Genomic DNA, 14073 nt, shown 5'->3' with positions numbered 1-14073 from the left:
AATATTTTATTTATCAAATTATTTTGTTAGAAACTGTTGTGAAAGCAAAAAGTAAAAAATGAATTATAGGGAAAAAAAATTTAAAAAAATTAGAATGTTTTATTAAAATGACCAATTTACATAGTTTTAATTATCTCTAAACAAATACCTATTTACTAATTAATTTTTAAAGGTAATAAAAATTAGCTATATTTGTAATATTGTTAATGCATTAAAGTGAAAAAAAACAAAAATAGGAGAAAAATAAGAATTCAGGGGATCTTTTTCAAGATATCTATAGTAGAGGCGGCATTCAGCATACTTTTTATCAAATTAAAAAAAAAAAATGAAAAAACCAAACCCCTTCATTCTTTTGCCTCACTTATATAACGAAACCGAAAAAAATAAAAAAAAAAAAAACTCTCTCCCCTTCCACTCTCCTTCAACCGACTCCTCTCTCTCTCGTTCTACTTCTCGTTCTCTCTCTTCGTCTCTCTCTTCACCGCTCGTTCATGGCGAAGCTCCATAACTCCTAGTTATCTCGCGAGTCCCCACCCCTCCACCAATCCTTAACTCCGTTCCTCTCGTCCTAATTCTTTCTCCTTTTTCCTTTACCTTCTTCTTTTCTTTTCTTCTTCTTCCTTCGCAGAGTAGCGCGAAAGGAGTGAGTGGGGGATGGGGAAGATGAGTAGCGCGGGGCGGCGGGCCGCCGGCGGCAGGCGGAGGCGGAGCGGCGGGGGGGATCGGGGGGGTTGACGATGGGCGCCGTTCACGAGCCCGTCGCAGTGGGTGAGCTGGAGCACAGCGTATCTTCAAGTACTATGGGCCGGGGTCCCCGTGCCCGCCGATTCCTCGTCCCATCGCAGGAGCTTTCGATCGCAGCGTCCCGCTTCGCTGACTACCACCCCCCACCCCCATAACCCGCCGCCCACGTGAGTTTACTTTCTTTGTCCCCTTCTAATGGTTGGCTTTGATTGCCCTTTTTGAGGAGTTGGGATTAGGTTTTGTTGAGGGTTTTGAGCTGGTTTATCTTTGGTATTGTAGTATTGCTCGATTTGGGTTAGGTTTCTTCGATTCTCGAGGTTCTTACTATATTTGCATTTTTTAGTGTTTTTTGATACTAGATGTTGTGATTTTTCTCTATTTTGTTTGGCCATTTTATTCGGTTTTTTATCATACACCTGCTCCTCTTTACGAATGAAGTTTATGGAAGGCACCATCTTTTTGATCTATTGCTCTTTATCTTCTTTTTTTAAAAAAAACTATTTAAATCTGATTTTCATCAAATTTTTGGGGTTTTTTTCTTATTTTTTTTCCCCTAAAGATGGAGTAGGAGTTTCCTGTTGTTATTGTAATCTTTTCTACTCACTAATTTAGTGTTCTTATGTTTCCCATCTCTTTTACAAAATCATAGATATCTATATACCTGTTTCTGATCTCATATACACTAAAGTGTCGTTTGGTGACTCCCATGTAGTGGATTACTACTCATACTATGGGAAGAAGCTGGATCCTGAGCCGGGGCGATGCCGCAGGACCGATGGTAAGAAGTGGCGGTGCTCCAAGGATGCGTACCCTGGATCGAAGTACTGCGAGCGCCACATGCACCGTGGCCGAAACCGTTCAAGAAAGCCTGTGGAATCCCAAACAACCGCGTCCTCGCAGTCGCAGTCGGCCTCGTCATCGACCGTGACAGGTGGCGACGGGGCCGGCGGCAGCAGCGGCGGAAGCTTCAGGACTTCGCCCCTGCCGTCTTTGACAGCTAGTAATAGTCCCCAGGTTTCGTACCTTGGCAGGGCTAGTTCCTCTCGGCTGCAAATGGATTCCACTCCTTATGGCATCAAGTATATATCTATTTCATTTGCATTACGCAACTATGAGTTGTTTCCTATAGTTTCTCACTGCAGCAAAAGTTTCAACATGAACTTTTTTTTTTTTTTTTGGGAACATAGAATTCATGTTCCTTACCGGCCTTACTAAAACTGGTCGCTTTGAGTGGAGTCGGTTTGGAAACACAGCCAAGCTAGTAAAACTAAGGAACTATTCCTATGCATATCCATCTGCTTTCAAACATCTTGTGATATGGGGCACATATAATGAATGAGTGTGACGGCATTGCCTTGTTTAAGCCCTGATGTTTAGTTAGACATGTTCACATTTTCTAGTTTCCCCCCAGTGCGTGACTAATGTGGGATTCTGGATGCATTGTAGCCCATGACATTGATTCAAGTACTCCACAGAACTGAGGTTAAACTGGGGATGCATTATTTATTTGTTAGGTTGCCCCACACAATTGTGCCGTTGGAAGCGGATCACATGTTTTTGTCAAAGGTTAGTCTACTAGTGAGAAACTTGATTATTGCTGGCATAACAATTGCGTTGAAAAATTTTTGGACCCGGCGTACTAATACTAGCTGGCCAATTGTGTACATCACACTTTTCCCATTATGATGTTGGACCATTGTGATATGGTTGGTGATGTTTTCGTTTTTTTTTCCCCCTCTCTCCTAGGAAAGCAAGTTTGCTGATCTCATCCAGCACCTTGGTTCCAGTATATGTCATGTTCTCTCTCCCTCTCTCTCTTTTTGTTAAAACGATATCATATTATTTGTACTTTTGTTTTATTGGCATTTATGTGTTGATGAATGCTGATCAAGATTGCTCCTGTAAAGTGTCATTGTGTGTGTATGCGTTTCGGTAATCCACCATCCTATTTCCTCTTAAGCTTATAATTATGAAAATTTTGAGTTTCACGAAGTGTAGTTTATAGGACGGAGAAAAGAAATTTCTTGTGTGGAGTGCATGCTTTTTCTCCATTCCCCTCTTCTAATCAAAACTTAGTTCTATTTATGAGATGTATTCTTATCTCGCACTTCGTGATGAGATTTGAGCATCTAACAGAAGCAGAAAATTCACTCAAAAGGAATATATTTGTTGATGATGATCGGATGTAATCTCGCCGATGTAATTCTCCTTATTTTTTCCGTGTTACCACCCAGGTGTAGTTTATTGGGACGTGAGTCTGAAACTAACATTTTATAACTTGAAGAAAAGGTCCAGATTTCTCTCGTGATTCCTGCATATATGAATTATTGCGTTGCTTACCTGCATGCAATTCTGAGAAGTAGATGAAACCTAGTACCTAATAAAGTGTGTTAATTTCTGGTAAAGATATTTGTGTTTACTTTGACTCAATCATGCAGATATATTTCTGGAGCTAAAACCGAGGTGGGTGAGCATAGTTTCTTCTCAGAAGCTTCTGGAAGTACGAGGGGCCTCAGAATGGACTCATCCGTCAATAACTCATGGCGCCTGATGCCATCCTCTCATGATGCATCCTCCTTTCCCTTAATGGAAACAAGAGAGAATTCTATATTGGATAGCACTTCGTCTCCCCTTCATCACCCAATGCACATCAATTCACTGTCACTACAGCAGCAGCAGCAGTACTCTTTTCTTGGAAGCGGTTTCTCTTCAGCGAATCCGGTGGTGAAGCCTGAAAACCAACCACTGCGACCTTTCTTCGATGAGTGGCCTAGGACAAAGGATTCATGGTCTGACATAGAGGATGAGAGATCGAACCGGACTTCTCTCTCTACAACTCAGCTCTCAATTTCCATTCCGATGGTCTCCTCTGCCTTCTCCACCACATCCTCCAGATCCCCAAATGGTTTGTTATTTTGTTTCCTTGGTATTACCTTATGGTGCATCCACTTGCAGATTGCCAGTATATGGAAATGTGATTGGTTCATGGCATCTCTAGAATGAATAGGTGGGGCAAAAGATAAATGAGCACATGGCAAGCTGCCTATCCCTATGCATAAGCAGATATAAGTACGTTTAGTGTAGACCTGAACAAAATGGACCTGACCCTTTTAGCCCTGTTTTCGGCTAGTAGGTTCAAACCCTGTTTATTTCATTTGTTCAGCCTTGGTCTTGGATACTGAGGCCAGAAAATCCCACTTAGGCTTTGGTCTTTAGTTTGTTTTAAGTAGCCCATAGATTATGTTGGGTTCCTAAAATGTTTGGTGGTTTCTCGTTTGAATAAATCCATCCATGTTGCATTGGGGGGTTCAGCAGATCACAACCTGACCTTCATTAAAAAAGAGAGTGCATATGAGACATTTGAGGGTTTATAGATCATTTGGATGTACTATTACAGTTTTAATGTTTATTTGGGATCGGGATTACCATGGCTTCTAAACTCTCCCTTGTTCTTTGGTTTCTGCAGATGACTGAAGAATATGCGGCTTTGGCTTCTTGCAGTAAGCTGAACTGCTGAAGATGTGGCCGGGTTGATAACTGTTTAAGGCCTTTTTGTAATCTTCGCTAATGATTAAGATCCTGAGTTTGTTGTCTGAGGTTGGTTTAAATCCTCTTAATGTTGTCGTTGTTGTTGTTGTTTTTTGGTTTTTTTTTTTTTTTTCTATCTTAATGTACCAAAAACTAACTTTGGAACTCCATTCGGAGAAGTTGAATGCCTGTTTCGTAGACAGTTAAATGCACGTACTAAGTGACTGTTTTGTCTGGTTTCTTGAACAACAGCCTTTTCATTTGAGAAGCATTAAGGAAGGCTTACACTATACCTCGTTACATGTTTTCAACATTTCTGCACATTTTGCTCTAGTCCAAACATGTTTATGTCAAAAACATTTTACATGGATATGTCGTCATCAAAGGGAAACTAAGGTGACTTATAGGAGTACATACCTTGAGATGATAAAGCTGGCAGAATTGAAGTCACAGAATTTGGTAGTAGCACAAAGTAAATATTAAACTAGATGAAGCTATTCCTCTCTCGATGCTTCTCATCAAGTACGTAACTTTATTTGAGGAGAGCCCTGATTAGTCATTATTGCCAGCAGCAAAATTGAAGATCAATCTCTCTGCAGTTTGTATTTCTTGTTGGGCAATTCTAGGAGGTCCCATACATCATTGTCAATCAAAGAGAAGAGTTCCTCATCCTCCTCTTGTCTCATGCAACCGGAGATATCTTTTATTGTAAGAGGGTCGATATCGATAACTCCATAGTTGTTTTCGAAACTATCGTAACTCACATAAGAACTCTCAGTAGGTGTTTGAGGGAACAATAAGTTTTGCATATTATTGTCGACTGTGCAAAAACCACCAACATCTTGATCCAGTATTTGGTTGGGAGCAAGATCAGCAAAGTGGGATCTAGTGCATCTTACGGCTTTGGTTCGAACTATGTTCACGCTCGAGTCGTCACTCGACTCGGTGTTATGTTTTGCAGATGATCTTTTCTTAGCCTTTGGTGAAGATTCTCCGTCGCCGCCAAATACCTTCTTTCTGAGGTATGTATTCCAGTAGTTCTTTATTTCATTGTCTGTTCGCCCTGGTAACCTTCCTGCTATTAAGGACCATCTGCAGATAACGAAAAATACATGCATAGTTTGAGATAATAAACTACTAGTATTTATACCGGCATTATCTGATTCTTAGAGGTTATCCGAGGCGGTTTAAATTTTAATTCTGATGCAGTGGACAAATATAGACAAATATAGAAACAGTGGGACATAATTATGGTAGTACCTATTGCCTAGTAGCTTATGGAGCCTAATGATCAAGTCCTCTTCTTCCTGTGTGATGTTCCCTCTCTTGATATCTGGTCTCAGATAATTCAGCCATCTCAACCTGCAACTTTTCCCACACCTATTCAACCCTGAAAATAAGCACATGTCAAAGAACCCGTGTCTTGCCGATTTTGCAGAGTCCATTCATTTGTTAACAACCATTTTTTTAAGAGAAGATGTTGAAAGAAATTAGCTCAATATCACCATTACTAATTGCTCTTCATGACATATAGAATAGAATTACATCAGTAAACATATGCAAAAGCATCCATTGGGCTTGTATAACTAAGTTGTGTTCCTCTGCTTCAAGAAATGGAGTAGCATTACTTATAACTATCAAAATATGTAGGGTTTATGACATTCTACTGTCTCTTCCTCCTCCTCTATCATTTACTTGTTGAGAAAAACTTTTCCTGGAGCAGTTTTTCTTAATTACCAGCATCTGCAGGTAAGCTTCTCCATCTCCCTAATCCATGAGCCATGATGTATTCTGAGAGCAGCTTATCTTCATGGCTTGTCCATGCTCCTCTGTTGAGCCCTTCCTTAGGGCAACATGCTTTTCTCCCCATCCTCTCTCTCTCTCTCTCTCTCTCTCTCTAGCTTCTTGCTCTCAATCGAGTGCGAACCGTCGATTGTCGGAGCAACATATATAGTAGCTATAACATTCAATGCCAACTACATGACAGCTCTGCAAGTTTCCCCCCCACATTCTCTTTCTTTGGGTATTTATGACTCAAAACTGTGTATGGAGAGAATGAATGAAAGAATCCAAGAGTTGGATGCATTGTTTCCTTTTCCTGCTACAAATCATGGACAGACTCAAGGAACAGTTGTTTTGTCATTCTGCAGCCATCTAGAATTGTCTGCCCAAATATAGGAACAAAAATTACGTAAGGCGTGCGACACTTCCGAACTGATCTAGGATTATCGTACACGGGCGCTATAAGACATTACGCAGGCTTAACATTTCTCTTTTTATATGTTCTTTTTCTCTAACCGTGTTATTTCCTGATGCATTGCTAACAAATCAATCGCACGATAGCGTATTATTATAGTCATTATGGTAGCGTGTGTGAAACAAACACTTCACGCACAATGTTAATCTGTTTTATGTTAGATGATGGTATTATTTGACATGATTGTTACTCTCTACGCAGAACTATGCGACGAAGAGAATTTTGCATCCCTCGCTTTCTCTCTCTACATCAGCATCAGTGAGGGTCCAAACTGTGTAATCTAAGCAACTCACCAGCAGCAGGGAGAGCCCCCAAAACATGAAAGAATTGAAGGAGGTGGCCAGGTGGGCATGTGTAGCTTCTACTGCTTACTGTTTGAAGTATGTAGGTGGGGAAGTTGACACACTAATAAAGCTCTACTGAACTGGGATTGCCTCTTCCATCATTCCATGTGCCACTGTCTCTTTCCTGCAGTTCCATTCCATCTGCATCAGGTGGGATTTCCATTGCTGAGCCAAAACACCAATTACAGCATCCCCCTTAAAAAAAAAAAAAAAGAGGAGGAAAATAGAGTGAGTAAAAAACTGAGAAAGAAAAGCAAAAATATGCAACAATACCAAATGTTGCGGTGCAGTGGCATGCGAGGAAGTCTACTGTATAGCAGCTACATAGCATTATCTATGTTGAGCGAATCACATCTCTTCTTTTGAGATAAAAGTATAATAAAAATATTTTTTTAAAAATTATGATGGAATGAATGAATCTTATAGAATAAATATAATTGATTGGGAACGTCATGTCATCCACGTGATTACTATATTTTGCACTTTTTTCTAGATTAAAGAGACATCAATATATTCGGATCATACTCTGATTTGGTAAAAATTTAAAATGTAGCAGTCACATGGGTAACGGAGAGTCTCCTGCCAATCATATTTATCCTCTAAGGATCACTCATTCCAGCATGATTTTTTTAGAAAAATATTTTTATTATATATTTATATTTTTATCTCAAGAAAAGAGATGTGATTGATCTGACATTGATGATATGGTATAGCTGTTATATAGTAGACTTACTTGCCAATCATACTTATCCTCTGAGATTCACTCATCCTATCATGATTTCTAAAAAATAATTTTTATTATATTTTTATTTCAAAAAGAGAGATGTGATTGGCTCTATATAAATAATGTGATGTAGTTGCTATACATAGTAGACTTACTACTAATCTAGAAGGGGCAATTTGGGTAGAAGGGCTATATTTGTGTTTGATTTGGTTTTGAAAAATAAAAAATAACGTACTATTATTATTATTATTATTATTATTAAAAATTTGATATTAGATGTTTAGAAAAATAATTTGTATGGTCGTGAATCGGTTTTGAATTTGGATTCTGATTTCAAATTTCTCTTAGTAAATTTGAGACCGTGATTTGGATTCACAGATGATGTTCGTGTCTGATAATTGAATTAGTCAGATTAATGTTTTGAGAAGATTATAATAAAACATCATTAAATGTTTAGAAAACTTATTACTTGTAATAATAATTCAACAATGGTGAGATTTTTTTTTTTTTTTTTGTCTTTTGCCGTAAATTTTCGTCTCCTCCTATGCGGGCTTTAGCGTAATTTTACTTTGCTATATTTTGATTCAAAATTTTTATATTTAAAATATTCTGTAATTTTATTTTGATATTTTTTGTTGTATTAACTAATATTTAATATTTTTTCCCCCTTATATTAATATATTTCGAGCCTACTAGAGTGAAATGACCGAACTGCCCCTCTATAAAACACACGCTCTTTTCCAAAACCCTAACGAATCCCGCACCCTCTCTATTAAACACACACACACACACTCTCTCTCTCTCCACTGCGTAATCCCCAACAATGGCGGCGCCGATGATGAGCGAGAGGAAGAAACGGACGCGGGAGCCTCCGTAGGTAAACCCTAAACCCAATCCATCTCCCACTTCTTCTACGTTCCTGTTGATCTAATTGGTATTTGCATTGTCCCGGACAAATCGCAGCGGCCGATGATGATCTCCGATCTGGGGTTTGGTCGGCGATGAGGACGATGGTGGCTTGGATCAGTGTCTCAAAGAGAGATTTGGGGGAATTGAGGTAAGTTTGGAGCGAAAGAAGGAGAATATATAGAGAGGATTAGTGGAGATGAGTAGAGGGGGAGAGGAGAGAGGAGAAAGGGAAAAGAGGGGAAGAAGATGAGAAACTGGGAATGATTAATCAAATTCGTATGTTCTGAATAGAAAAGTCATAATTTTCTTTGTCCTTTTGCTTATGCATAGTCTATGCTGACCAATTTATGTTGTTATGCTCATGATGTTTTCAATCTGGGGTGCCCTAATACCTATCTACGACGATTCACGAATATGTGATTCCCTTGTAAATTTGATCTTTAGATTATGATACTTTACTATATTTTTTCCCCTTCTTTTGGCTCTGTCCAACAAGTTGTCATTTTTAAAACTTTCTATGATAGACCGTGTGATAGTGTTAGATGCATGAACACAATGCGTTCGACCTGCCTTGCACCTGCAAATAAGCGAAGTCTCATCTCCTCATTTTAGTGGTGCGGCTTTTAAGCATTGGTGCGCAAAGGAAAAGCTGTTTTTCAGCAGCGGCTAGACAACCGTAGAAATGGATCCACAGATCAATGATTCAAAGTGTCATTTGTCTACTGATTCCATCTCACATTTATGCTACGAACGGCAAGTTGTAGGCATGTTCGCAGATGTTAGAATTTTACTACGATCAAGTGCTTCAATATAAACAACATGTTGTGTAATCTTCAGTTTTGGATAGTGTTGCTTCTAGTAGAACTGTCACAGGCCTTTCTATTCTCTAGCTTGCATGATGTTTAGTTTATACGTTGACTTCTTCGTTTCATCTTCACATCATTTTATAGTTGGTATGGGCATAGGCTTTTGAACTATTGGCTAAATCATACTAATATTTTTAGTTATTTGGAATGACTTGATGTATCAGCTTTAGGACATCAAGATTAGTTTTTATTTTGAAGTGTGTATTGAAGTTATAATTCTGCATTACATGATGTGGTTTAGATTGTAATCTAAGAATGTCCATTAGGAAGTCCCAAGTAAAATAAAACCCCTTTGATTTTCTTCCTAATTGTTTTAATTACTTTATCATCTATAAGTGTGGTTTCTTAGAAATTATTGCACCTTCCAATAAATAAAAAAAATTCACCTGCTTATTATGGTGGTGTGATTTTTATCGTTGGTGCAAAAAAAAAAAAGCTGTCTTTGACAGCAGCGGCCAGACAACCGTAGGGATGGATCCACAGGTGAATGGGTTCGAATTCCATTTGTCTACTGATTCCATCTCACATTACTGAATCATTTTTCAATTGTCTTTCTTAGGCCTGAGGTTATTAATTGTCACGTTAATTCCATGATATTGATTTTCCATCTTCTTGTGTATTTTCATAATAAATTATAATTTAATATTTGTATATTTGTATATTATTTTATGTCTGATTATTTGTTAAAACAATTTAAAAAGTAATTATATAATTAAATTAATTTAAATAAAAATAATGTAAATTGGTATATGTGTGACATAAATTTTTATAAGAACTTGTTAGCAATCAAATTATTTTATAAAGACATAGGTGAAAAAATTAGGACGAAAATTATTAAAGTAATTTCTAAAAAATTATATAACTTTAAAATTTAGTAAATTTTATATAATTTAAAATTTTTTAAGTTTACTAGATTTAAAAAATTTTATATCAATTAATGTGTTTCACTTAATTACATTGTACTCAAGTGGCTATAGTCAGGCAAATTAATAGCAAAAAACAAAACTTTTAAAATTTCAGTAGTCGTCTCAAAAGGGGCCATTTCGTTGTTTTGTGATTCATTTTTCTGTTTGCACGAGTAAGATTGCTCAAGTGTGCTGAAAATTTTATGGCCTACGGATTGATAATGTGCTGATGCAAGGGGAGTGTAAACTGTGCTCTCTCTTTGTGATGGGAAAATGGCTTTGTTAAGTGTCGGATTCTACGAAAAAGTTATTTTTATTGTTCGGTGTTAACATAAAAGCACTACAACGTAGTCTTAGTGCAGTACATTTTTTTCTTCTTTTTGTCTTGGCTTGTAGAACTTTCATGGTGGCTACATTTAAAACGGGCGTGTGCTTCTCGTCAAATGTTATCTTGATTGGTGCAATGGTCTTTTGTTTAGGTGCTGAACAATGGTTAAGCACAACAACGACATGCCGAACAGGCACTTTAGGAAGCATTGGCAGCCAGAGCGCAAAGCAAGACGATGGATTGGTAATATGCTTGTCTCTTCTTTGTATAGGTCCTTTACTTGTATACAACTTGAAGGTATTTTTATTATTTTTTGATATGCAATGAAATAATTTCGACGATTGCAGTTTGTACACTTGCTTCTTTTTATGTATGCATTGCGTCTTTTCTTACCTCGTGTTTAAGCAGGGTTTTTTTTTTTTTCTTTTTATAGTGTAGGAATTCTGTCAAATATGTCCATAGTTTTCATCTTTAACACAAGTGAAGGAAATGACTTGAATGTAGAATTAACTGAAGCAGCTAAAATAGGCAGTTAATCTCTGATTTGTTTAATAGCGACTGAACACTTAGCTTTATTTTCTGGAAGATGTGATTCCCTTGTAAATTTGATCTTTAGATTACGATAGTTTACTCTTTTTTCTTGCTTTTTTAACTTTGTTTCCTTTTTTTGGTTGACTGTCTAACAAGTTGTCATTTCTAAAGTTTTTTGTGATAGACCGTGTGATATTGTTAGATGTATGGACACAATGCATTCGACCTGCCTTGAACCTGCAAATAAGCAAAGTCTAGTCTCATTTTAGTGGTGGGACTTTTAAGCATTGGTGCACAAAGGAAAAGCTATTTTTCAGCAGCGGCCAGACAACCGTAGAAATGGATCCACAGATCAATGATTTAAAATGTCTTTTGTCTACTGATTCCATCTCACATTTATGCTACAAACGGCAAGTCGTAGGCATGTTCGCAGCTGTTAGAATTTTACTACGATCAATTGCTTGAATATTAACAACATGTTTTGTAATCTTCAGTTTTGGATAGTGTTTCTTCCCATAGAACTGTCACAGGTCTTTCTATTCTCTAGTTTGCATGATGTATAGTTTGTACTTTGACTTCTTTTCATCTCCACATCATTGTGTGGTTAGCATGGGCATAAGCTTTCGAACTACTGGCTACATCATACTAGTACTTTTAATTATTTGGGATGACTTGATGTATCAACTAGAGGACATCAAGATTAGTTTTTATCTTTAATTATTAAACTCAAGAGCATGTATTGAAGTTAGAATTCTGCATCGCACGATATGGTTTACATTGTGATCTAAGAATATCAATTAGGATGTCTCAAGCACAGTGAAACCCCTCTGTTTTTCTTCCTAATCGTGTTAATTACTTTATTATCTGTAAGTATGACGTCTAGGAAAATATTGCACCTTCCAATAACGAAAGTTTCACCTGCTTGTTATGGTGGTGTGACTTTTATCGTTGGTGCAGAAAGGAAAAGCTGTCTTTGACAGCAGCGGCCAGACAACCGTAGGGATGGATCCACAGGTGAATGGGTTGAATTCCATTTGTCTACTGATTCCATCTCACATTACTGAATCATTTTTCAATTGTTCATGATATTGATTTTCCGTCTTCTTGTGTATTACTAGTGAAGCCGCCGCCCCATGCTGTGGATGTAAAATATTTTGATAATAAATTGTGGCATTCAGAGCTTCAGACCAAATTTCATTCGATATATAGAAGATTCTTTGAGAAATCCGACATTTGTCTCCTCAATTTTGCAGATGTTTGCTTTTTTTTTTCTGTGCTAATTTAATAGTAGCTCTTTTTTTTTCTTTTTTTTTTTTTTTCTGTTCTGCATAATTTTTAGGCGGCAGGGATCCTGAAGAAGCTTGCCCCAACAATCAGCAATGCAGTAGACCACCGCCGAAAGAACCACTCTCTCGAGGGCCTCCAGGCTAATGTTCAGATGCTGAAGATGTACAAAACCAAGCTTGTCATCTTCCCAAGGTGCGGTCGCAAGTTCAAGGCAACCAAGCCCATAAATGCTTCTTTTTTTTAAAGATATATACATATATTGCGCTTCAACATTATATATGTACTTATATATTTAATCTGAATTCTATATAATGGGCCTTGAAAATCTTCATTACACACATGACATATACATACATACCTATAATTATAAAAAAAAAGAACCTAATAAATCTTTTTTCTGATACAAAACTAACTTCATGGATTGGATTATCCCTTGGGACTAGGGCATCTTTGTAAGAAACTGCAATTTCAACTTGCCAGGGGCGAATGTTAGTTAATTCAAATTTTTCAGATGGGTATGTATATATATGATTGTAAATAGACGATTTTTTAAAGCCCCTTTGCATTTTTTACATTCAAAAAAAAAAAAAACTTATAAATGAAATTGCTTTTCTCAGGCTGTTGTTTTTGCTCCCCAGGAACTGGCCGCAGCCACGCAGGTGCAAGGCCGGTATATGCCGATTTTGCGCGAGAAGCCGTCGGCCGAGGTCGTGAAGGTCCGACGAGTTGAAATCTTTCAAGACCTACGCCAAGCTTCACGTCGAGAAGATGAACCAGCGCCAGGCCCAGCTGAAGAAGGCTGCGGAGGCTGAGAAAGTTGATAAGAATTATAACTTCGGATCCTCGCAAATCGCCACAAAACTAGTCTTGAATCTGATTTTTAGTGTCAGAAATAGAGAGGCTTACTGTTATCTTTTGTGTTTCTGGCTGAGTCTTCAGCTGCTTATCATTCAATGCCATTTTTTATGCATTTTCAGAATCTGTTTATTTTTGTAAGACACCTGAGCCAATTCTCGGATTGATAGGCTAGATATCTCAGCTCCGTCGTAGATTTCCTCTTTCTCAGCAAGACATTGATATATATGAGCATAGACCTTACTCTCGTTCAAAACATTTCGCGACAAAGCTCAATAGTAGATCAAAGTGCATGTCCATTTTAAATCTAAACTGCACATCTTTTTCGTATGATGCTATGAACAGAGCTGGTTTTGATATTGAGCGAATTTGGTTGGATGCAATGAATCTGATCTGCTTCGATTAAAATTGAACCTGTTAGCATCACTTTATCTTTTTAGAACTTCAATGAATATCTGCATTTAATTGATTTATTTTCTTCGGCCTCTCGTGTGATACGCTGCAACTCTTTCAGGTGGTATTTGATGGGCAAATCTACCTATTCAAATTGACCTAAATCCTGTAAAATTCAAACCTTATTATATATTTCAACTGGCCACACGGCACACTAATCATTGTTTGGACTATTGAAAACAAACAGTTTAATCTAACTGGGGTTGTAGTTCAAGGTTTTAAGGTTTAGAGTAAAATAATTAAAAAGGAGAAAAATAATTAAAAAGAAAAAGTTGGTGTGCTCTCACCATATTTACATCATTTACCATGGTAAGAAAAGAGTAGCAAGCCTCCCCCTACATA

General features: G+C 37.6%; 3 protein-coding genes across 6 annotated transcripts; 2 read left to right on the top strand and 1 right to left on the bottom strand.

Annotated features, from left to right (window-relative positions):
• Positions 1 to 1433: 1433 nt before the first annotated feature.
• LOC109706353 (growth-regulating factor 5-like) lies at positions 1434 to 4507 on the top strand. The gene is made up of 3 exons (XM_020227142.1): positions 1434 to 1823; positions 3183 to 3649; positions 4211 to 4507. Exons 1-3 carry the CDS (start codon positions 1582 to 1584, stop codon positions 4216 to 4218), a joined length of 717 nt encoding a protein of 238 aa, XP_020082731.1. The 5' UTR covers positions 1434 to 1581; the 3' UTR covers positions 4219 to 4507.
• A 95-nt stretch (positions 4508 to 4602) lies between these two features.
• Positions 4603 to 6174, bottom strand: LOC109706352 (myb-related protein 308-like). The gene is made up of 3 exons (XM_020227139.1): positions 6010 to 6174; positions 5533 to 5662; positions 4603 to 5364 (listed from the first exon to the last, which is right to left on the bottom strand). Exons 1-3 carry the CDS (start codon positions 6140 to 6142, stop codon positions 4857 to 4859), a joined length of 771 nt encoding a protein of 256 aa, XP_020082728.1. The 5' UTR covers positions 6143 to 6174; the 3' UTR covers positions 4603 to 4856.
• Positions 6175 to 8294: 2120 nt separating this feature from the next.
• On the top strand, positions 8295 to 13288 carry LOC109706357 (60S ribosomal protein L13-1-like). 4 transcript variants are annotated; one of them, XM_020227148.1, is made up of 5 exons: positions 8325 to 8474; positions 8561 to 8782; positions 10757 to 10848; positions 12476 to 12615; positions 13062 to 13288. In XM_020227148.1, exons 2-5 carry the CDS (start codon positions 8767 to 8769, stop codon positions 13135 to 13137), a joined length of 324 nt encoding a protein of 107 aa, XP_020082737.1. In that variant the 5' UTR covers positions 8325 to 8474; positions 8561 to 8766; the 3' UTR covers positions 13138 to 13288. The 4 variants fall into 4 exon arrangements, 3 of the variants coding, with proteins under 3 accessions (XP_020082737.1, XP_020082735.1, XP_020082736.1); XM_020227146.1 differs by having other exon boundaries at positions 13041 to 13288; XM_020227147.1 differs by having other exon boundaries at positions 8335 to 8470; positions 13041 to 13288.
• The last annotated feature ends 785 nt before the right edge of the window (positions 13289 to 14073 follow it).

Source organism: Ananas comosus, unplaced genomic scaffold, assembly GCF_001540865.1.
Source record: "Ananas comosus cultivar F153 unplaced genomic scaffold, ASM154086v1, whole genome shotgun sequence".
NCBI classification, from domain to species: domain Eukaryota; kingdom Viridiplantae; phylum Streptophyta; class Magnoliopsida; order Poales; family Bromeliaceae; genus Ananas; species Ananas comosus.
Note: the sequence above shows the minus strand (reverse complement) of the source record. Positions and strands in the feature narration are given on the sequence as shown.